This window comes from Talpa occidentalis, unplaced genomic scaffold (assembly GCF_014898055.3).
Source record: "Talpa occidentalis isolate TD23 unplaced genomic scaffold, MPIMG_talOcc4v2.1 talOcc4.16, whole genome shotgun sequence".
Taxonomy (NCBI): domain Eukaryota; kingdom Metazoa; phylum Chordata; class Mammalia; order Eulipotyphla; family Talpidae; genus Talpa; species Talpa occidentalis.
In genome coordinates, this window is record NW_023601653.1 from 70,339,117 (window position 1) to 70,363,577 (window position 24,461).

Sequence of the window (24,461 nt, forward strand, 5' to 3'; positions counted from 1 at the left end):
AACATGGATGGCACTGGAAGGGATCATGCTCAGCGAAATAAGCCAAAAAGAAAAAGAAAAATACCGGATGGTCTCACTCATAGCAGGAATCTAGAAAACTTAAATAAGGGACCAGGAAAATGAATATAAGAAAGTGAAAATCAAAATCAACAAAAAACTATGAACCAGAGACACTTTTTGGGGGGTGGGGCGGGAGGGGAAGGATTGGGGTCAGAATGGGGCGTTTGCAATTGTATGGGGGAATATAAAAATAAAATTTAATAAAAAAAAAAAAAAAAAAAAAAAAAAAAAAAAAAGAAGCTGGTCGGGTAGATGGGGTGAGGGTGGAACTCTGAGACTCAAGCTGCCCTGGGCCCTGGACGGATCTGGTAATTTCATCCCCTTCTCTCATGAATTTTACAATGTCCTGGTGGCAGCAGCTAGAATCACTGCCTGCCTTGCTGTGATCTAGTGTTCCCTGCCAGCCTGGTTGATGTGAGGCCCGGATTTGAAGTGTCCTTCCCTTAATTTACTGCTGGAGGGGCCATGTAATGTCAGTTAAGGGGCCAGGGCCTGGCGGTGCGTGACTGGGGTTTCCTATCCCCACGTTGTACTAGCTGTGTGAGCTTAGGTCACATTTTTAACTGCTCTGTGCCTCAGTCTCTTTCTCTGTAAAGTGGGGATTGTACTCTATGCTTACAGGGCTGGTGTTAGGATTAAGATAATGCAGGAGAAGTGTTTAGAGAAATGTCTGCCATACAGGTGTTGCAATTCAGAAAGAGCTTCTTTCCATTTCTCCTAGTGATGGAGGGAGGAGGTACCATGCTCCCACCCTTGAGAGACTGACAATTATGACAGTTCTTCCAAGTAGGCACAATGTTAGGGGGTGCAGACCTTCTGACTGGGGAAAAGGCCATGGGCAATCAGTGTGAGCTTATGGAATTATCAGTTATAAAGCCCCAGTACTGTGTAAGGTGCATTAAAGAAAGTCAGAACATGTCAGAACTTGAAAAGAAAATTCAGTCATTTTATTCAAACTCCTGATTTCATAGGGAAACTGAGGCCTTGAGTGGCAACGTGTCTGCCAGCGCCCTAGATTCAGGCAGCAAAAGGGCAGGGACTTGATGGGAGGCCTGGGTTTCCAGGCGTGCTCTGTGGTGCCCTTCCCGCCACAGTGCATGCTTGGAGACAGCCCCTCAGAGTAGCCAGACACCCACAGCTGAGCTGAAATCAAACCCACCCAGTGTTTGTGCTCTTTGCAATCAATGACATAAATGACTGAGCAAGAAATGACTCAGGATGCATTTTAGACAACAGCTAAGAGACATTTCCATGAATGTTTGTACAGAGTGCTTGTAAATTTATGAGTTAGCTCTGGGCAGATGGCAGATTCAGCAATAAGGTAGGAGGATCTGCCTTGGAGTCGTGTCTTCTACCTTGAGTGAACATTAATGCCCCAGGAGTAAGCAGGAGTAAGGCTCTGTAGGGGGCCCCCAGAAATGTAATTGCTCTCAGTTTCCGGTACCCTACTTGGGGACTGACAGGAAGCCAAGGAAAAGAAAACCGAGTCACTCAGATTTTAGGCTGACAGCAGCTGTGTGTGGAAATGGCCTCGGGGGTTTCCAACAGGGTATTTTAGAGGGTGCTCACTCGCTAGTGATAAGGGGGCTCATGCGGAACCCCACAGGGAGGCATCTCTGGTCACGATCACCCTTCTTTACTCTCCGCCTCTATGCAGCTCTTAGCCACCTCCTCCTCTTGGGAGTTACCCTTTCGCCGGCTCCTCTATCCTCCTGTCCACCGTCTCTCTAGCAGACAGTGGGTGACTCTGAAGACGCAACCTCCCCTGACCCTTGTTTGATCAAGATCTCGGCCTTTTCTCTTGGGGTCTTTGTCGGCTGCTGTGCTTTGCGTCAGTAAGACAAAGACGGGTCTGTCTGGAGATGTGGGCGCTGGGCGCTCTCCATATCTCTCTTCCTTTGTTCCTCTTTAATTGCGTCTCGGACCACCCAGCTAACTCTTCTCCTGTCTTTGATGTTGGTTTCCTCTGAACCTTGGCAAAGAAGACCTGTCACATGGCTCTTGTCCTTCAGCCACTAGACTCTCTGATGTCTGACCAAGCGGTGAGTGTCCTCTGTCTGCTGGCGGGCCAGGACCCGAATCTGGCACATCCCCACTCCATGCTTGTGGAATCTGAGCCTTTCTGTTTGAAGGGTCCTGACTCTCCAAACTCCCTTCCCCAAGAAGTTGAGCAGATAGAATAGAGCAGAAGGTTCTGGAACCATGTGGTCCTGGGAATTCACTCCAGACTTCCCTTTGTAAACTGTAGACACAAGTGTAAAAGTACACTGATCTCCTCCGGGTATACCTGGGGCCCTGATGGAGGCTTGAGTTGGGGAGCACCCCTTTTCTCTCTGACCATATCAAAGGGGATGGACAACAGTGGCTAAGTTGATACAGGCCAGGGTCAACTGATTGTCAAAAATCTCAATATAAATCTCAATAATCTAGAGATGCATTTTCCTCTTCTAGTCCTTCCTGTTCTTAAAGATGCTTGAAGACTCCAGATTTGTTTTGAGTGCTATTCGGCCTTCCTCCTGCAGTGGTTGTTTAACATGTTGACATTTCTCTCTCTCTGCCTTCCCTCACCACCTGCCCCACCCCTCATCTCCAGCCATAGCTTGTAAGAATTCATTCAATTCTCAGCCCCAGGCTGTCTATTCACCAGTCTCTACTGTCTATTTGCCAGCAGAGTCCGTCCAGGATGAGCATTATTGAAATTGTTAATTTATTTCTATAGCTTCAGTCTCCAGCCTGGAATGGAACAATGAGAACAGAAGTGTTCCAGACACATTGTTTGTTTAATAAAGGAACATTCTTCCAGCTGAACTGTATGGCCATTGAGTTTTCTGATTTGATTGGTTGACTCTCATAGGTGATTTTGTTTTCTCTTGTTAGAGCTGGAGGCAATGGGGAATCTAGGGGTGCATGAGGCCCTTTAATTCCTATATCATTACTCCCCTAACCTCAGTCTCTCACTTAGTCAAAAGACTTGACTTCTGTACCATTGTCCTGCCTCCAGAGAATGGATGAAAGCTGTAAATCTCAGGAAAATGAGTGTGCTGTATGACCCAGGAGAAATAACAGGCTTGCCCCTTCAGACCATCAACTCCTTTGGCTTTGAGAAGGCTGTTGATTTTATTATTAATCATTGAGTTTGATCTGATGCATTTCACAGAAACTTGGCTCTGGGTCGTGCTGTTAGCTCCAAGGGCAGAGCTATGCTGATGATGAGATTTTCCTTCACCCCCCCGCCAGATGCAAGAAGTGGTAGGGTAGACATAAATGTACTCCTCTCTTCCTTCTTGAAAGTCTGATTTGGATGCATTTGTGGGTTTCTTTATGTCACTGATGGCATGATTTAAAAATTGCTCTTGACATATTGCCAGAGGCAGGGGGATAGATGGAATGATCTTTGGTGGACCCTTCTTGGTAAAATAGCTCTAAAATTATTTCTTGTTATTTTGTGGACTATACATTTGTTTATTTCTTTTTCTTTTAGATATGGGTAGACTATGATATGACTTAGACTGAAAGAGCTGCCTTGAGCTCACTTTTGTCTACTTCTCTACCCTGGATAGAACCATCACAAGATGCAGAAAATGGATTCAGCTGGGGATAATCAATATCCCCAATATCCATCCATCCATCCATCCATTGTCATTTATTGAATGCCTCTGCTGATCTGCTCCCATTATTTAACTTCCTTTATTATTTTTATTCAGTGAGAATAGACCTTAACCATCCAAATTTTTACTTGCCTCTTTCTCTTATTTGACACAGTTGACCTCTTCCTACTTGAGATTTTCTCTTTTTAAGGTTTCTAGGATCAATGAATGATTTTCCTTGCATCTCCTCTGCTTCTTTGAGTAGCCTTCTTATTCTCTGTCATGTGTTCTTTCCCTCCCATCTACCAGAGTGTTCTCAGAGTTCTGTCCTCGGTGTTCTTTTTCTTTCCCCCTTTATTAGTCTCTTTGAACACTCCTTCTGGGCAATTTCACCCTTGTCACCATACCCAAGTTTTTATTTTCCTACATATAATGACTCTCCAATACCCTTATTTTACCTATATTTATTCCTTGTGCTCTAGGCTCTTAGGCCTGTACCCTGAACACAAATGCCTGAATGTCCAAAAATAGCTCAGTGTGTTCATAGATGAATGCAACATCTTCTCTGTCAATCCTGTACCTTCCTGATTCCCAGCTCTTCCCTTCCTTAGCCATGCCAGAATCTGGAAGCTTCCCCAGATACCTCCCTCCCTTCAGTTGGGTACTAAGTCATGTCAGTTCCATTTCCCTATCGGTGTCTACCTCACCTTCCCCTCTGCCACCATCCTAATTATAGCAATGATTATCTGCTCTTGCATTTTTGCAGCATCTTTTAACTGGTCCCTCGATTTGCTTTCTCCAAATGATCTTCACACTGTATCAGAGTGGTCTTTCTAAATGAAAATCTGATCAAGTCAATTATCTGAAAACTTTAAATGGCTTCGAAACACCCTAGATCAGGTTCACACTCCTTCAGTGTGTCGTGGCAGGTTTCTATGCTTCGCCTGTTGTCTATGTCTTTATCTCTCCAGAAATCTCTCTGTTCTCTGACTTAACCCCAGACACCTACCCGAGGTTCCATATGTACCAATCACTTGCCAGGCTGCTGAGTGCATCCAGTCCTTTGCCTGTTCTCTTCTTTGTACCTGGGATGGACTTTCCTCCCTCGATGTTTTGGTCTTAGCTTAAACATGTCTCTTCTCTGAAGTCTTCCTTGACCCCTTAGGTTTCCCCCTCCACACCTGCAAATTGCACCTCCTCTATTGCACCTGCAAATGTTGTAATAATTTGCTTTATGTCTGTTTCCCCACTAGACAGTGAGCTCCCGGAGGGTGGGATGGTGTGTTCTATCCCTCCAGCCCTAGTGCTTCATAGAAGCTCCTTTACCCCAGAGAGAACTCAGTAAATGTTTTGGGCCATGTAACCCCCTAAGATTAGTTTTCCTCTTCCGATCTGAGCTGTAGATACTTAGTGACTTGTAGGTTTAGAGATTTTCTTCTACCTTATCATATCAGAAACCTGCCAGAAAATATGAGGACTCCTGATGTTAGTTTTGTTTCTCATGTTTCGGCATAGTCAGTGAATTCTTATTTATCTGTCTCCAGCTTCATGTGCCATTTTGATTATTTGAAGGAAAAATTATTGTTAATAAGGAATATTTCACTTGACCCTTAGCCATGACCCTGGTGTTGCTGCCTTGCCTCTGCCCCAACCTCCCACCTGGGAAACAGGGGATGCCTTATCATTAGGCCATGCCTCTAGTGAAGAAATGTCAAGAAACTCTGTCATATCCTTGCAGGCCCTCCTGGCTTGTGGGTCTCCAACCATGCCACACATCTGGGGTTCCCACTGGCCAAGTCTACCATCTTTCTTCCAACCAAATGGTAAGCTTGAGCGGAACATGATTAATAGTCTGCTGCAAGATAAAAGTTTAGAAGGTGTGCCTTTGTTCCCTGTTCCCGTGGGAAACTGAAATATCAGTGCAATAACTGGACAGTTTCCTTCAGGAGGGTGCTAAATCTCAGGGCCACCTCCCCCAGTTTCTCTAAGTAACAAAATACACTGCTTCCAGCAAGTGTCCCCTGGGATGCTTTGTCAGTCCCGGTGTGAGTGTGATGTGCGCATGAATCTGTTGGCTTATGTAAGGGTGGCTGTTTGGCTGTGTTGGTTTCAGATGTTTGTTTTTATGCTATGTGGCCTGGACTTAAGACAAAGTCAATAATGCTAACATCTGGAGCTTTTATATCATAATTAGCTTTTATATCATAATTTATCATAATTCGTGAATCAATGAATTCACAAAATGTCTGGTGCACACTTACTGTAATTCAGGCCCTGTGCTGGGGTGGGTGATACAGTGGGGAGTGCAGTGGTCCCATCCCAGGGTGCAGTGTGGTATAAAGGAAGGGATTTAGACTTGAGGATAAATCTTGAGTCCATCACCTTACTGTGTCATCCCAAATAAATGACTCAACATTTTTGAGTCTCAATTTCTTCATCTATTTAAGTGAGGCTTATTCTACTTCCCTAAATGTGAGCATGAGAGAGAAAATACATCAGCTATAATCTTGTTGGTCTGGTGCCTTATGCCTCGTAGACAGAGTCCTGATTATCGTTATTATTGTCATAGTGATTGTAGTAAATTACAAGACCTAACTCTCTAAACTGCTTGAGCTGATAGGAGTAGCTAAAATTTAGTATTAAAATAGTGTATGTTCCCCAATGCAGACTCATTTCTTAGTGCTTTCCACATATTAATGCATTAAATACTTACCATGACTTTGAGGTAGATATTGTTGTTATCTTGTAGGAGGGAAACAGAAGCATAGGAAAGTGGAATAACTTGCCCATGATCTCATATTTGCTGAGTGTTTGGCCGGGATTCGAACCCAGGCAGTGTTGCTTCATATTACATGCTCTTAACCACTGTGTTACACTCTCTGTAAAATGCTTAGACTGACAGTGTTTCTAAGGTAATAACTGTATTCATTTTCTCAGGTAGCCATAAAATTTACCTCAAACTTGTTAGTCTTCTGGAGGCCAGAAGTCCAAAGTCAAAGGGTCAACTTCTGAAGGCTCTGGGGGGACTGTCCCTCAGTTCTCACCTAGCTCCTGCTGGTTGCCACAAGCAGTGGTGTTCCCTGGATTGTAGCTGCATCCTCCAGAGCTGGTGCGTGAATCTCTGCCTAGGTCTCCATATTGTGCTCCTCTCCCAGCCTCCTCTCTTCCCTCCTCTTCTTATAAGGACACAGTCAAAGGATTTAGGGTCTCCCAACTCAGTATGATGACATCTTTACTGATGACATCTGCAATGACCCCATTTCCAGAAAAAGTCACATTCTGAGAGTCCAGGTAGACAAGGATTTTTGGGAGGCACTACTTAACCATTTGCTCTTTATTTAAAAATGGGACTCAATAAAGGAATATTTATTTACTGTCATTCCAACAGCCAGGGTGGGTAATTTAAATAAGCCTTCAAAAAAACTTAATCATATTATAAGACATGATTTTGCCTGCTGTTTGGGCTGTGGTCAGACAGTGGACTAACAGAGACACTGAGGCTTCCTCAGCTGACCCTGACCCTCCCTGAGCCGGATCTCACAGCCCTCACTTACACCCCAGCTCTCAACTTCTATGAATCAAAGAGCTTCATTTATTTTTCATCTGCTGTGACCTTGAGTTCTTTCATTTCTTGCCTCTGATCAGTGCTCTGATTTGTCTGCCCTCCTGAAATTCATGAGTGAGAATTGAGAGAAGTCGCCCTCACAATCGTTCTGGATGTGTCTGAGTTCACATCGGCTTTTTACAGTGCCCTGGTCATGCCAAAGCCTCAGCCTGGCTCTGCTGCTCCCTGCTCGTCTGTAGAAGGGGCATTACCACACTTAATGACAAGGGTTGTGAATCAAGTGACCTGATGTCTGGGTGCTCCGTCACCTGTTCAGCATAGTGAATGTGTTAGCGGTCAGGCATCTGCTGCAGGATCAGATGCGAGGTCCTGGGAGCGCCCCTAGATGTCTGCCTTGCATGACTGGTTCAGTCCCAGGAGAGCTATCAGTCGGGGATGGTTGAGCGTGGGAGGGGCTGGAGGAATGGATCCAGAAGGTAGAGTGTCTGCTCCAAACTTTTGATCAGGAGATGTGCCCTTTGATGTAGCAGAATGGAGTTCCCTCCAAGAGCAAAGCAGAGGCCAGCAGGCCGGTTTGCCTGCCCTGCATTCTCTGGCAGGTTACGGTACAAAGTTGTGTGGTTGGGGTTTGGCCCTGGGCCAGCCTCCCCCTGGGGCATGCCTGCCTCCAAATATCTCATGATTTGTCCTAGTGATGACTTCTTGAGGCCATATGATGGGAACCTGTACCATCATATCAGAACGTTAGTAGGGCAGATACTTATTGGACTCTCCTATACACCTAGCACAGAAGTAGTGCAAGAGGTACAAGATACCAAGCATCAGGAAGCTCACAGCCCATTTTTGCAGAGAGATATGTACACAATCACAGCAACAGGAAGGGCCTGTCAGCAAGACCTGCCCTGTGTCAAGGTTTAGCAGTTTCTGCCCTGCAGGCCCAAACCAGCCTACTATTTGTTTTTGTAAAAAAAATTGTTCTGGAAATCAAGCCACACCCACCTGTTTATAGATTGCCTTTTGCGTAACAGCAGAGTTGAGAGGTTGTGACAGACCCCAGGAGACCTGCAAGGCCTGCCACATTTACTCTCAGCCCTTCTTTAGAAAGTTTGCTGACTTCTGTCCTAGATAATGGGTTAGCAGCAAGAGTTCTCAGTAAAAAATAAAGAACGCTGGTCTCAGGAACTTTCTGGAGTTGTGTATGAGCAACTAATGCAGAATCCAGAGGCAGTTGAACTGTGAGGTCTTTGACTGGAATGCAAGAAGCTGGGAAGCAGGCCAGGAGGGCATGAGGCAGGCAGGGCTGGGGGGCTGTGAGCTTAGGGGCACTTTCACAGGTATATGGAAGAGATGAGCAGGGGAGACCCCAGACAAGGGGCCAAGCAGGAATAGGAGATTGTGATAACAGAGGTGGGTGGATGGAAGGCCATGTTGTGCTTACAGGGAGAGTCAATGTAAAACATCCAAGAGGCGCCACTGTGGAGCCAGAAGGACTTCATGGGTCCTCTCCCCTCTTGCCCCCTCACCCCCCATCACGTAAGTGAAGAAAGGTGAAGGGAAGGATATGACTAATCTAAGCTTATCCAGCTAGTGAGTGGCCTTGGTATTGTGATGTGCAAGGAAAATATGTTCTTGGTCACTCGGATGACCGAAATATATTTTTCATATGTATTTGTTCTTTGTCTACATTCCTGGCTCAAAGGAACCCAAAACCTTGGCTTGTGGACAGTGATCAAGTTGTCTCTTGTCATGTGGATTAGGGGACTTTGGGAGAAATACCTGAGGATGGGGGCTGGTTGCCAGTAGAGCCAACCAAGTGATTGGAGTTCGGGCCTTCCAGTCCCACTCCATGTCCCTGGGGAGAGGGGTTGGGGGTTGGATTTAGTTGCAATGGCCAATGAGTTCTTTCATCATGTCTCTGTAATGAAGCCCCCATAAGAGCGCCCAAAGGAGGGGCTTTGGAGAGCTTCTGGGTTGCTGAGCATGTGGTGATCTGGGGGAGATGGCACACAGAGAGGGCAGGGAGTTCCACACCCTTCCCTGTCCCTCAACCTCTGCTGTTCCTGATTATATCCTTTGCAATAAATTGGGGTTCTAGTGAGTAAATGGGTTTCCAGAGGTCTGTGAGCTCCTCCAGCATATTAATCAAACCTGAGGAGGGGTTCCTGGGAGCCTCTGATTTAAAGCCAGGCCCCCTCCATTTTGTAACACCAACAAAAAACCCTCCCTCATCTAGAAATGAAGAATAAGTGCAATGAAACTCTATCCACCCTTTGTTCTGTCTTCCCCCATCTCCTCTTCATCATAAACCATTCACTGGCTCCATCCGTATTCCTGGGAACTTGGAAGAATGACAGCATTACATCACTAACAAGATTCCGTGTCCCTCGGGTTGATAGTGGCATCAGGAACAAACATTGATGAGAAAACACCTCTTGGGGAAGTGAGCACTTTGCCTCCTGGCACCAGACTGCCCGGCCTCTCCTGGGACCTGGAACTATGCAGGCCTCCACCCCCTCCCATGCCGTCCCCCCTCATGCAGTCCCAGGACTCCCGCCATTCAGGGAGCTGGGTTTTGGGGGAGCCTATTCTGCCAACTCCCTTGATGGCCATCTCCATTAAACACCTCCATGGAAAGATATTTCTCCTGGTTCAGAGTTTGGCATTCTGTGTGCCATTTAGAGATGCACAGGTGACAATCTGAACCTGGTGTCTGGCGTCTTAGGAGAACGAGCCTTTGCTTTGTAGACTCTGATACTATCTCCAGGTCAACAGTGTCAGGATTGAACTCCATTGACTTGAATTCTGAAGTGTTTGTCGGTGTGGGGAAACCTACCCCCCACCCATCCCAACCCCCTGCATTGGAATTGGATGCAGGAACACTATTCCACACACATCTAGTGGCCACCCCACCCCACCCTGCCCTGCCCTAACCAGGGTGCTCTCCTCTTTAGTTGTGCACTGAGTCCTAGGACCCCAACCTTATGACCTGGCTCTTTAGGGGAAGGAACTGGGAAGCTCCCAGCAGCCTCACTCTGTCAAATTTTCTGTGATCCCCAAACTCCCAGCCTTTCCCCCTAGCCTCTTATAGGATTTTCTGGAAGCTACTTGCAAGCTGCAAGCTACTTGAACACAGAGTCTCTGTCGGCTACATCTCTGCAAGGCCCTCCTTGTTCATACTGGAACTCCAGTTTGCAAAAGTGCTGAGGCTCCATGCCCATCTCCTGGAGCATGCAGGCGGCATGTCTGGGCTTCTAGAAACATCCCCTCCGGAAGCCTGCTTTCGAGGCTGTCGCTGAGCCCTGACCAGCTTTGCAGCTGCCCGTGCAGTTTGTCCCAGGCTCTGGCCACCTGCAAAGCTTTTCTTCCAAAATGCTTCACCACCCCTGAGCCAGGAGCTTCTTTAAATGCTGAATGGCTCCCAAGCAGCCGCGTCAGCTCAGGGAGGATTCAGTCGGGATGCCGTGCATCTTCAGTGATTGACAGAAACACCTCATTTGTCCTGACGTGTTGACGGAAAGGCTAGAAGAGCAGCCAGAGACGGCGCTGCAGCTCACCCTGTCCCTAATCGACAGACCATACTCCTCCCTGCTCTTTCAAGCTTTGGACAGACTCTCCTTGGCTTCCCCAGCAGGCTGGATGGGACCCAACCCAAGTCCCTCTGGCGAGGCAGGGATGCAGCGAGAATGTGGCGGGGGAGGAGAACGCAGTGGGCATGTGGGGAAATCAAGCTGGGCAGTTTTTACTCCTGGGGAACTCAGATGTGCATCTCATCTGCACAGCAACGCTTAGCAAGGCTTAGCTGACCCAGCAACGCTGGGAACAACATGGGCCAAAATTCAAGAGCCTGGGGACACCAGTGGAGGGGGGAGGGGAGAGAGAGAGAGAAAGAGAGAGAGAGAGAGAGAGAGATTTTAGACAATTATAGGCAAAATGTACACATTTCTGACCCTGACTGGACCAATAAACCCTCAGTTCTCACCCCTTCTCTCTTTCTTCTGAACTTAGTGTCTTATTCATTCACAGCAATATAAAAATTGGTCACTTAAAGTAGACTTGTTGTCCAGCAGCACAGGTTGCCACCTATTGAGAAAATAAAAACCCCAGTGCAAATAGTCCCCTATCGCCCTGCTTCCTCTCCACTCTGCACAATGGTCCAAAAGGACCACATCTCCATTCTAGAGCCAAGGACCAGAGAGGGTAAGTAACTGCCCAAAGTCACACAGCAGGAACTGGAGGATTTTGGGTTCCACACCTGTTTCTATCCATGATGCCAGGCCTCCTCCCCACAGTGGGCACATCCTTTTCCTGGGATGAGGATTATGTAGGAAGCTTGTCCAGAACACTGACAAGTGTTCACTGTCGGCAGAAATGGAGGTCGAGGTAGCATGAATTTTTTTAAATGAGATATAATTTTTTTTTAAAAAAAGATTTATTTATTTAATTATACAAGCACTGGGTACAGTCAGAAGCACGGGAGGGTGAGAGAATTCACCAGAGCCAGAGCGGGGAACAGAACAGGCAGACTGATTAAGCACACTGCTGAAGGGAGCAGTGGGCGCGGTAGGAGAGGTCTGTCGTGCCATGTGGGACCCTCGCTGGTGGCCGGGGATTGAACCGGTGCTGCAGAGGCTGCGGGCAGCTTCGCAACCCAGCGCTCAACTGCTGCGCCATTGGGGAGGCCCAAGAGATATAATTCTTATACCATAAAATTCATCCTTTAAAGTTACACAGTCTCGAGTTTTTTAGTTTATTCACAAAAGTGGCTTGATTTGAATCCCTTCAGAAAGGCCCCTGGACCTTTGCCCTCTCTCCCCCATCAGCCTCTGAGTGGGCCCAGTGTCTGCTCTGACTCATTGGTGGATAAGGCCTTCAGGGCCCTACATAGTTCAGCTGGATAGTGGATCTTCATCAGCCTTTAATACCTCCAAAGGGTGGTAAACTAGTCACTTGACAGTCCCTGAGTCAGGGAAACTAAAGCTAGACTAGGAGCTTCTTGAGGACATCTCAGGGGCTCCCTTAGCTGGAAGTGATGTGGGTGAAATGGCAGGGAAGTCAGGATGAGGGAGAACTCTGAACAGACCCTTTGCAGTGGGGCAGAGGCAGGTGAAGGTCCTGTGGCAAGCTCTCAGAAAAAGCTGGGTACCAGGAAAGGGAGAATTGAAAACAGATTTCACTCTTTTCTCATTTCCCTGTGCCTGTTTAAAGGTGGCTGACTCCCTGGGAGTCACTTCTGGACTGTTTCTCTGAATCTCTTGGTGGCAGGATGAATAAAAAGAACTTCGAAGATTGCACAACTCTAGATTTCTCTGGTCTCAGAGACATCCCTGAAGCTTTCAGAGCATATCTCGTGTGCAAGATCAAGGAAGGATTTGGAGTAGGGTCAGGGCTAAATGGGTGTCCTTGTGGGCTTCGGCTTTAGGAGACCTACCTGTTGGTTCCATTTGGGGTGCTGACTCTGCCCTGGGCGCTGTGCTAGGGACCTAGGTATTTGACGAACAAGCAGGGACCAGGTTTTTAAATCATTATTTTTTGATCCTTAGAAAATATAGTCAGCCTTAGCCAGGCTTCTTCTGCTTTGGCTACTGGTCATTTATAACCCTTCTAGATGACTTATTTTCAGATTATATTCTTGAGAGCAGGTTTTGCTTTGGGATTTGGAAAGGCTATCCAGTGTTACTATTCTTTCTCTCTCTGGCAATCATGTGAATCAGCATCCAGCATTAAGAATAAGGCCACAGCTAGCTCATATAGGATCTTTGTTCCAATCAGAAAATAGTCTCTCTTCTTCAAGATGTTTTTCTTCCATCTTTTGAACATTGTCTTAATGTGATGATTGTCTTAATGTTGGATTAAGGCTCCTTACTGCCAGAAAACTGTCACAATAAATACACAAGTTTAAGCTATCTTCTTTATGGTTGGTGACCCTAAATGGAGCATCTTTGTGCAGTGCACAGCCTGAACAACTGCATGCAGTTACCTTGGTTAGGATAGCAATAGAGTTCAATAGATGCCTTTGCTAGTCGGTATGCACTGCATTTTTCACCCAGCAGAGAGATGTCTCATTTGATCCTCTCAAGTTTTAGAATGTCAGAACAGGAATGGAAGTCTATTTTTTTTTTAATATGTATTTATTTATTTATACATGCACTGGGTACAGTCAGAAGCGCAGGAGGGTGAGAGAATTCACCAGAGCCAGATCGGGGAACAGAACAGGCAGATGAACCGAAATACACTGCTGAGGGGAGCAGCAGGCGTGGCAGGAGAGGTCTGCGTGCCATATGGGACCCTCGCTGGTGGCCAGGGATTGAACCAGAGCTGCAGAGGCTGTGGGCAGCTTCGCAGCCCAGCGTTCAACCGCTGCACCACCAGGGGAGGCCCAGGAATGGAAGTCTTAGGGAGAGAAGACAAAAAGAAATATAGTCTGATCTATTCTATATGATGAAATTTCTTTGATTCTTTTTGTTGTGGTTCACTTGGGGGTTTTTTCAGGGGACTGGGAAATTTGCAGCTAATCAAATGACATTTGTTGTCCAATGACTTAAAGGCCATGTCTGTAGACTGAAGTGCCAGGAGAATTCACACCTTTCATGAAGTCAAAGATCTTTCATGGGAGGGGACTTTCCCAGTTCAGTGCTATCCTTTTATAGGTAAACAGAAAGCAAAGGCCCAGGGAAGTTCTGGTGAGACTTTCCAATGCCCACAGCGCTGGTACCAGAACTTGGGTCTCTGTGTCTCATCAACTTGTCCATTATCTATCTTGGGTCCCCAGGGGCTGGGCAATGCTGGGATAGTGTGGGTCCAGATGAGCCGGAAATACTACGGGCTTGCTTCTCCAGAGATCTTTGGAATGGTGGAATGTCCTATTGACTTGGGATGAAATGAAGCTGCTATGCAGAGCAGTCTCTCCAAAACACCCTCTGCCTTTGGCTTCTCTAAGGGAGATTTTTTCAGCGCTTTTGGTTTTTTACTTTCCCTTCCCGTGGTCTCGATGCCAAAGTAGGCCAAGCTTCAAAGCAAATTTTTGGTATTTATTTCCTTCATCCCTTATAACACACACATTCAGTAAAACTCTGGTATTCTGGGATTTATGAGGGGCTCCTGTCTTTCTTCATAGGAACTTGACTGGACAATGGCCCTGCAGCTGTTAGCTTCTCTCCAGGGCCAGCAAGCCTTCCTCATGTTCCCTAAGAATGAGCTCTACTTGTTCTCTCTCCTGTTGCTTTTGGTTATGATGATCGATTATGAAGTTTCCAGCTGAAAGGGGGCAGGTGCCTGAGGAAGACTTCTATAGTTTTGGGGAAACCACTCCCTACCTCTCGACCAAATCAGAGGGGCCATTGTCACACAAGGGTCACTTGTCTCAACACATCCCTCTTGTTTGTCTTCTTTCCCCTGCATCCTAAGTGACTACTGGCTTGCCTTCTGCTCCAATAAGGGTTAAACAGACAATATGCGCTTGCTTCGGGGACCTGAAGAAAAAGATGAGAACTTCAGAAATAATCTTGTCCATGAGCAGTGGGAGGGAGCAAGTCTTTGTTGCTTGAGATGATGCCAACCCTCCTTTGGTGGAGACCGCTGCGTGGCTGGCTCAGCACCATGGCGGATGCTGGGAGAAGCCCAGTGAGCTGCTGGGATGGCTTTGTCCCCTGGGTGCTGAGAGTGTGCTTGGAGAAAGGGAGCCAGATGTGATACCCAGAGGTTGCGGTGCTGCATGTCACAGGGTGAGTGACAAGTGAGGAGAGCCTCGCTCTAAGCATCCAGAAGGGCTTCTTGGAGAGGACGTGACTTGACCGAGCACTTGAATAGGGGTTCGCCTTTGGAGGTGAGCCTCGGACAATGCTGGGTGGCTGGTATCCATTTGGTTTCCCCTCTAGGCTTGTGACCCCTAAGTGTCACTCCTCTCTGCTCTTCATTCTCTCATTTGCCACCTGTCACCCACCCCACCCCAAGCCCCTCCTTTCCTCAGCCTTTGTCCAGCTTCCCTCTCCCCCCTCCCAGTGTCGATGTTTCTGATTATTCCCCCCAGTTAGACTTACTTGCATTCTTCTGCATTGAGTCTCATTTTGTTATTTCCTGTCCCATATTTTCTAAACTCCCCAGGTCCCTTCTCATTTATTTCCCCGTCCTCTCTGGTGCTGTTTGCAGCACCGCCCCGTTTGTTATCATCTGCAGATTTAATTAACATGGTCGATGGCCCCTTTTCTTCCAGACAGGAGGCTGTGGGGCGGGAGGGGCTGTCCCCTGCAGGCCCAGCTCCGCAGCGGTGTGTGTGCACAGGGTCATGGCTGCGGAGAAGCCTGCTTGGCTGCATTGAGGGGACATGTTCCAAACTGGGCTCTCGCCTCTTGAGGGGAAAAAAATGCCCCAGGAGCCAGGTTTTTCTGGGAAAAAAGGGAGGATGCTGGAAACTGGATTGCACAAACCCCCTCCATTCCAATTCCTCTGGCCAGAACACACCATTTGCAGAATCTACCTATTGTTAGCGGTGAGCACCTATTATGTGCCAGGCATTGTGCTAGGCTCTTTCTCATATTATTGCCAATCTTCACAAGCATGCCCTGAGGTCACCTGTTCATTTTGGTTGATGTTTCTTATTTTACCAGAAATGAAACTGAGACTCAGAGAGAAGACACAACACATCCAGGGTCACACAGGGAGCACATGGTAATGTTGGGACATTAAGCCAAGTCTCTCTGGGTTATTCCTTAAATGCACCCTGCTTCCCAGAGACCCCATCTACTTCATCCCCTGGCCCTCAAGCCACTCAAGGTTAATGGGTTATTTTCATAGTATTCTTGGCAGATTGCCTAATTCTGGATACTTTTGGAAGTCCACCAAGCAATCAACTCCTGTATTCTTTTTTATCATCTCAGTTATAGGTCTTTTCCTGAGTGTCCCTGATCAGCTCATCAATATCAGATTCAAGATTCAAGATCAAGATTTTAGCTGGGCCTCCCTGGTGGTGCAAGGGGTTAAGCGTTAGCACTATGAAGCTATCCACAGCCACTGCAGTATGAGTTTGATCCCTGGCCAGGGAGGTGACCCACATGGAGCAGCAGACCTCTCCTGTCACTCCTGTTGCTCCCCCTCAGCAGTGTATTTCAGTAGATCTGCCCGTTCTGCTCCCCACTCTGTCTCTGGTGAATCCTCTCACTCCCCCACATCTCTGACCTGCACCCCAGCTCTTGTATGCATAAATAAATAAATCTTTTAAAAAAGATTTTAGCTAATTGAATAGCATTTATCAACCAATATCTTTAAGCTCTACCTTAATATCTCTCATGTTTGATTCTGGTGGGCTGGGTTTCGGGCATGGTTTGATTATTGCTGACACTGGCTTTTATGTTGGGTCTGACAGATCTGTAGGGAATCCACTGGTCTTTGACTTCAGCTCCTGATTCTTGATGGAGCACTATGTACTTCAGGACTATATATATTGTGTGGGACTTTCCAGTGTGTTGAAACGAGTTTGGCATCGCTTCCTTCATCCACTAAAAGGTAGTAGAATTCCCCGGTCATTGTGACAATTGAAGCACCTACCCATTTCCAGGGGAATGGCACAACTTCGTGGTTTGCATAAGGGTGACACAGAGACCGTTTCAGAACCAAAGTGGGGCTGTGCAGAGGCTGGCCTTCCAAAGATCAAGTAGGTTATCCCCTTAAAATAGTTGGTTTGAAGAAAGCGTTCTTCAGCTAAAGACAGCTTCTAACTAGAGATGTTGAAGATTTTACTACTTCTTTGTATGTCATCAAAGTCTATCCTGCCTTCTTATTTAAGATCTTTGTGAAGGAGTAGTAACCCTTGGGAAGAAGGACCAGAACCCCACCATCAGGAAAGCAACTTGCTCTGAACTGGAGAAGGTCACAGTGGCACATGGGGTGTTTGTTGTCTTTATTCTGCTGGCCACAACCTAAACCCACACTAGAAGAGACAGATGGTTGCCACTGCTGCCCACCTATTATATTTCTTGGTCTCACTGGAGAATGGAAAGTAGTTTAACTTGAGCTCCATTGAGAAAGGAGGATGCCATTCTTTCTGTCTTCTAAGAAGGGGGCTCTCCTAGTTCCTTGTCCTGGTGAAGGGATGGTGAATCTGGGTGAAGGTGCAGGGTTGACCCTCAAGATCACTCTAGCAAAGTTCATGGGCTACAGCAACAAGGTGGGCAATTTGGCCACCATGGATCACACCTCAGCCCTCTGGCCTCCTGGCTTCCTTTCTGCCTGAGGCAGATTGGTCTCCACCTGCCACACTTGTTCCTCATGGCACCTTTACCCATTCTGTTCCTTCTTTGCTGTGCCACCCACAATCCTTTTTGCACATGTAAATCCCATCTTACAATGTTCAAAATGCAACTCAGTTCTCTCTCCCCTCCATGGCATCCTTTCTGGCTCCTCTAGCCCAGAGTCAGCTTTTCCACTGACTTCTTTTGGTTGCAGTGAAAGAAAATCCAACTCAAATTGGCTTAAACAACAAGGCAGATTTACAAGCTCATGGAGTCAGGATACCCGTGTGTCTGGTGAGACTTGATCCAGCCATTCAACTGACATTCTCTCGATTTCTCCATCTTTCTTCTCAACCTTTCGCAGGGTCCACTTCATCTTCTATTTACTCAGTGGTCTCTTGGCTTCATTTATGAAGCTAATTAACTGCCACTATTCTCCCCAGAGTGCTGGCAGAAAGAGAAAGCTGCTTTCTGAGGAAACCTGGCCGATATTTCCTCACATCTCATTGGTTCTGACTGTATTACAAACATATCCCAGAACCTATGAATGTGGCCAGGGAGATGGATATGCTGCTTGGCTTCAGCTGATTGGATCCATCCCTGGAGCTGGTGGAGGGGTCAATTCCACTGAAAACATACAGCTGAGCTCCAGGAGGCGTTTCTCCCAGCAAAATCTGGCAATTATTGATGAATGAAAGCAGAGACAAGCGATGAGCATTCATTAGTCGTCCTGTCCATTTGGACATTAATCACTCCAGTCGTGCTGCTGTTCATCTATCTTGTGTGTTAGATATCATTTATCAGGTTTCCAAAGAGACTGAAGCCAGATGATAGCTTGTGTTTCTTCTGTATGCCCTTAACCCTGAGCACATAGCTGAGCCTGGGGTTGCTGCCCAGTAGATATTAGTTGAATTGAAATATCCTGGGATGATTGAGTCAGAGGAAGCCGTGGAGATACTCCTCAGGGAGGAGCAAGTCACTGTGAAGAGAGACAGGGTACATTTGGGGGGAGGGGCTGGAGAGCTAATTACCGACAGCAGGAAGGTTTAAAGCAGGAAACAAAAGTATCAAAATCAAAGAGTCACATAAGTTTCGAGTTAGGAGGGACATTGGAAATAGGGGTACTTTTAGAGGGAATATGATGAGCTTTTAAATGCCTGAAATTGCTTCTCTCTGAGTGGGTCATTTATCATTTGGGTCAAAGGAATGAAGGTCAGGAAGCACAGGCTGAGCATTCCTGCCCAAAGATTTGAGAGCTATTGAGTTAAGTGAGGTGAATTCTTTGGATCACTAATGTCTCTTTGCTGATCCATAGAGTGACCCTGACTTACTGTCCAATCTGGGGTATTTTTGATAATGTTAAAACTACTAACCTGGCTGGGATGATGAGGCAAGCTATAGAACTGGGACTGTCCCAATGCAACCAGAACCTACAGATCATCCTAGGTTTAAGTATCTGTCAACTACCCAATCGGTGGACCCCTTGCTGAATGAGGGGACCCCTTGTCCACCACTCTGCATTATTCTTCTATTCTTCTGGACACGGGAGTGTGTGAAGCAACCTGGGGTGGGGGGTGAGAAGCACGCGATTGCTGAGAGCTGGCATTCTGCAGTGTCTGTTTCCACTTGCAGGATGTCCATTGTCCCAAACGGTTTTACTGCGATGCATAGGAAAGGGCATTATTTTCCTTGGGTCTTACCTCGTGGTTTCTCTGTGACCTTTTCCTCTCCACCTGGGGCCAGGCCTGGGTGCCCGAAATCTGATTGTCGGCCCTGAACTTTCTGTATTTTGTGGAAAATTCCTGTCTTGTCTGCCAACATCTTCAGGGCTTATGGATTTCTAACTTTTCTGGGGGGTAGAAATTTGGCTCCTGAATTCCATGCAGGTGGTTTCTTTCTGCATTATAAGTTCCCAGAAGCAACATTCTCACTTACCTATAACCTCACCTGGTGTTGGCCCAGGTCCATGCCTGGAACTGTTGGTGTGGTGGGCTCAGCTCTGGTTTCTCTCAGGTGGGGTCCCTGAAGCATGGCAGGATTCCCATGGAGGTCAAGGGCATGTATTCTGTGGTCCCATGGGCGTGCTCTGTACTTTGAGTCTTAAGACAGAGATTTAGCAGTGGGTCCTCCTGAGTCTGCCCTTTAAAAAATCCCTTTACATATAGTTTGCAAAATACTTTCATGTATATAATCTCATTTGATTTTGAAATACCATGGAATTAGTATTAACTTTTGCATATTTTTTTATGAATTTAAATGGTCAACACCAGAAGTACCCTATCTTTGTGAAAACATAATCTTTTTTCAAAACAAAAGACATTGTGAAAAGTGTGGCATTATTTTGCATGTTTGTCGATCTTTCCCCCAGCTTTATCGAGGTACAGGTTAAGTGCACTCTGCTGAGTTTTGATGTATGTATGCACCTGTGAAGCCATCATCCTACTCAAGAGAATGAATGCATTTATCGCTCCAAAAGATTCTGTGTGGTCCTTTGTGCAGTTAGTTTGTCCTCTTCTTCTTCAGGTGCTGTTATGATTAATCATTGCAATTACTTTAACATCACCTCTAAGTTTTCAGAGCTTGGGTGCCTTGTCAAAAATGGTGCAACTGCTAATAGACAGCTGGGGCTCAATAACTGGGGCCGGGTCTCCAGCCCCCCATGCTCATGGCATGGTCAGAACCTGTCCCACCTGGCGAAGATGTCACTTTCTTTCTTCTGCGGGATTTTTGAAGATGAATGAAGCCACTTTGCTTTGTTCTCTTGCTGTCTCCTCATGGGGTTCTCCTCCCAGCTGTGGATCTTGGGGGCATCTGTGTGGAGGAGCTGGGTGGGGAGCAGTTCCTCTCAGCCCTTGCTCTGTAAAAGAGTCTGGTTCCTCAGTTTTCCTGGGTACCCACTCACTGATTCATCTCTGTTTGGGCACTGAGCAGAGATTCTCAGGGTGGTGGTCCTCAGGAGAGCCAGGAGAGTGCACAGAGGAGGGACCTGGCCCAGAGAAATTCTCTAAGCATCTGGCTGTGTTGGTCGCTGATCCAAGGGATCCTCACAGTCATTCTGAAGAAGGCCCTCCCCTTCCTGGAACTGGCAATGGCCATTTGTTTTGGGGAAAAGAGTAAGAATGGCCAAGTTTTTATTTCTATAAGACCCTGGCTGTGTTGTCCCCAGTCTTTGGTTGGGGCTAGGTAAGACCTTTTCTGTCAAAGGGACACATTGCTGGTAGCTTTGGGTCACTGTGACGGGGCTCAGTGGGTATTGGGTCCTGCCCTCTATTTTGTTGATCACTTTCGTAGCCTCACCTTGGCCTAGGAGCAGAGGGCTGCAGAGTGTCCTTACTCTCACCCAGGGCTCCTCAGGAAAGCGTTTTCATCTCCAGTTAGGATTTCTTCCATGTCTCTGGGGGAGTCCAGCAAAGCCTGTTTCCTGATCAAAGGCTGGAGGGTCCTGATAGTGTCATGGATTCCACCTGATAGTGGAAGGGATGCCAACAGTGACACAGTGTGGGTCTGCTAAACTTAAGCAACCTGTTAGGCTGCCATTATGGATACCTGCAGTTCTGCATTCCTATGCAAGGTCAGAACTGCCCTTCAGAACCGGTCAATCAACCACAGGAGCCAAACCTTACAAGGTGCCTTTCATGTCAATCAAGAGCAGAAAGCTTGATCACTCTGGGAAGGGTACGCATCAAGAGGTATGACTGGGAAAGCCTGGAGGGCTGAGGATGGATGCATAAACTTACTCCCAACTCATACATCATGAGGTATGACTGGGACAGCATCCTGCATTACATCACCTGCTCCACCACTCTGGTGTCTTTGTCAGTGTGATGTTGCCCGAGGCAACAACTCAGGTAGGTGACTGTTTTTCAAACGGAGCAGCAGCGAGAACCATGAGAACTGGTGCATTTCCTCTCTCATTTCCAATGTCCCAAAGCTGCCCCCACTCCCTGGTCTGGGACTGTGGCTTCCCGGCTGTGATATCCCTGACATAACGCTTCCTGCTGTGAGCACATCACCCACGATGAGCTGGCAGTCCCTGGGGTTTTTGCTCACCCCTTTGTGGGCCCTGTGCCCTCCGTCTTTCTGCTCCACCATCACTTAGGCTGGTGATAGCGGGCAGGGGTGTCACTTAGGCTGGTGATAGCAGGCGAGGGCGGGATATTCCCTCACCTCGATTGCCTACACGCCCGTCCCCCACCTTCCCCTGGCAGCCACGTTCCTGGGCCACGATGTGCTGCAGCTGATGTTCTCGGCTCACAGCAGGGCCTGGAACCAGAGCACACACAGGCGTCTGGGGTCAGCGTTGAGGTGGCTTGGCAGGACTGTGTGGGAAGAAGGCTGTGGAGTATCGGTTTCCAGTGCTTGGCTGGGGCTGCCTCCCATTCACTCCTGTCTCTCTAGAGAGAGGACGTGGTCTCGGGAAGCCACATGCAATCTTTGGATAACAACGAGATGTAAACAGTGAGGATAATCTCAACAGGAGTGCGAAGCCTCTGGTTCCTGCTGAGGGCCCTGAGCAGCGGCTGGTCACTGGAGAGAGATGGCTGGGCAAGCACCTCCCCTCTCCACCGGCCCGCACGCCCTCAATCCCATTGGAAGGGAGGGGCTGCAGGCCTGTCCGGATGGGTTGGGAGCCCTCAGGAGTCACTGAGGCTACTCTTATGGGCAGTGTGGGGTTGGCGGAAGGAGACCTGGTTTCCATTCCCGGCTCTGCTGCTCACTAGTGTTTCCATGCAGGAGCAACTCAGCCTTTTGAGCTCGAGGTCTCCATTTGTTACTTGCACAAGCTGTTAGGTGACCTTGAAGGTCCAGCGTCCTTTGACCAAATCAGTTCACTCTGCAGTTCCAGCAGCTGCCTCTGCTGTGAGCCCTCAGCAGGGGTACCATGGAAGCTGAGTCTTGGCAAGTAAAGATACCAAAGAGTTTTACATTTGAAGTCTTTTTCCCCCAAAGTATCCCTGATTCTTCTTCATGTTATAGCACCCTATAAGGGTGTAACACCTTCATGTTACAACATGCCTGTAAGGCAGATGGTTTCCAGGTCTATGCAATCCCATTCAGTTTAGGTTGGGTTTGAAAGCCCCAGAATAAGACAGTGCCTGCCATGGGCCCCTAGGAAAGGTGAATGATGTTCAAATGTTGTGGGGAGCCAGGCTACCGATAGGGAGACCCCTGTGTCAAGTCTCCACACTCTTCCTGCCTCCTCCTTTATGTTGTATGAGTCTATGTTCACCTCCAGTTCTAGATTCCTGGATTAGTGAACAGCATGGCAGAAAAGGACCACGATAACTATGTGTTAGCCCCACACAATTGCATTCCAGCTTTCGTTTTCGTTGAGAACACGCTCTGCTTGAATCAGGAATGGAGGAGACGCGTGCTTTGCTGAAGGAAACTAATATCCCCACAATGGGAAATGATTTTGCATGACTTACACTGAGGCTGGGCTCGCTTCACCAGGTTAGGGAAACCTAAGTTATGTTAGAAGCAGCAGTGAGCCTTGCATACTCTTAGTTTTGGCTGTTGATACCAGAGATGAGCTTAGAAATTGGGGAGAATTCACACTGAAGTCCTTTTCCTGCATTTTGTCAGAACTGTGTCTAGTGTTTCATCTTAGGACGATCTCCTAGATTTCTGTCCATCTTTTGATTCAATTTAGTCTAAAAGGGGTGTCTTGGTGGTCTGTTGCAGTCCGCAGAGGTGGCTTTTATTTTATTATTTGTTTACTTTTAATTCTTAAAAGAAATGTTGTATTGATGTCCCATTAGTTGACATTGCTGTTAGTGTTTTGGAAGTACATGATCTCCCCTCCTTTAGATGTAGTCACCGTAGTGCGCCCGACACCCAAGCACCCAAAGTCCCCCATGTCAGGTTTGTCTGTCTCTGATGAGAAAAGAAATTCATCAGGTACACATAATCTGCCTGGATTTGGATACTTTTACATCAAGCTAACCATGTAACCTTGGACAAATTATTTAAATTTTCCCTGCCTTGATCCCCTCAACTGTAAAGCAGAGATAGTGATAATGCCTGCTTGACAGCATGGTTGTGAATATTCTATGAGCTAAACCACAAAACAAGCTCTGTCCCCGCACATGACACATATTCAACAAATATGCATCCTGGCTATTAGGATTTCCAGGATTTGATGAGTGTTGCTAACCACAGGTATATGTTCTGAGAACTGTGCTGCTAGTGATATTTTTGCTGTGCAAATGTCATGGGGTGTTGTAATGGCAGGAGCACACGGAGCAGGATCTCTATGATCCAAGCAGACGGGGTAAGAAGAAGTCCTGGAGCCCTCAGTGGCTTTTGCAGGATTTTGTTGGGATTTACCAGGTACACAGCAGGCAAGGGTGGTGGGGGGCCGGGAGGCTGGTAGGCCTCCCAGCCCCCAGAAAGTCTTCACTCTTTCTGGGCTCTCCGGCGTTCCCTCATGGCCTTTTCTTCTCTGCTCCTTTTGCTCTTTTGTTCTCTTCTGCTCTCTGCTCTACTGGTGTCCCTGTGACGCTGTCCTTAGAAGCCCAGTCTCAGCCCAGGTGTACCCACTTTCGCATGCCCACACCCTACTCCAGGAGCCCGCCATCAGGCATGCATTCGGGACCATAGGGATCCATCATCAATCCTAATGGCGGGAGGGCAGAAAAGACTGATACTTTTTACCTTACCCTACAAGTGTAGTTACACCAACTTAGATGGCACCGTGGGTATCACCCAATGGTATTGCCTAATGAGTCCACGGTCTATATACAACCTGTCAGTGACCGAAGTGTCAAAACTGACACATGATTGTATTTGTAAACAGCGGACAACCTAGGACTTTCATACCAGAGTTCAGTCTTCTTGTGAAGTCTTGGTTTAGTTTTTATTCCTCCCTCTTATAAATCATAAGCCCATATAAATCCCTAAGCTGGTGGTATGTTCTCAATGTTTAAATTACTGAATATACTGTGGAGCTGCCATTCAAAATCAGAGAAATAGTCTTCACCTGCACGATGAGCATCATAAAATAGCTTTTTCTCTTACTTATCA

The 24,461-nt window shown here is 47.2% G+C and overlaps 1 protein-coding gene across 1 annotated transcript in view; it reads left to right on the forward strand.

The window, feature by feature from the left end:
• Positions 1 to 3,249: 3,249 nt before the first annotated feature.
• The window catches only part of LOC119247803 (anoctamin-2), a 236,822-nt gene continuing 215,610 nt past the window's right edge, over positions 3,250 to 24,461 (forward strand). Inside the window, exons 1-2 of the mRNA XM_054696498.1 lie at positions 3,250 to 3,309; positions 5,386 to 5,470. Of these exons, the coding sequence (XP_054552473.1) occupies positions 5,468 to 5,470 (3 nt within the window). The 5' untranslated portion in view covers positions 3,250 to 3,309; positions 5,386 to 5,467. The remainder of the gene's footprint in view (positions 3,310 to 5,385; positions 5,471 to 24,461) is intronic.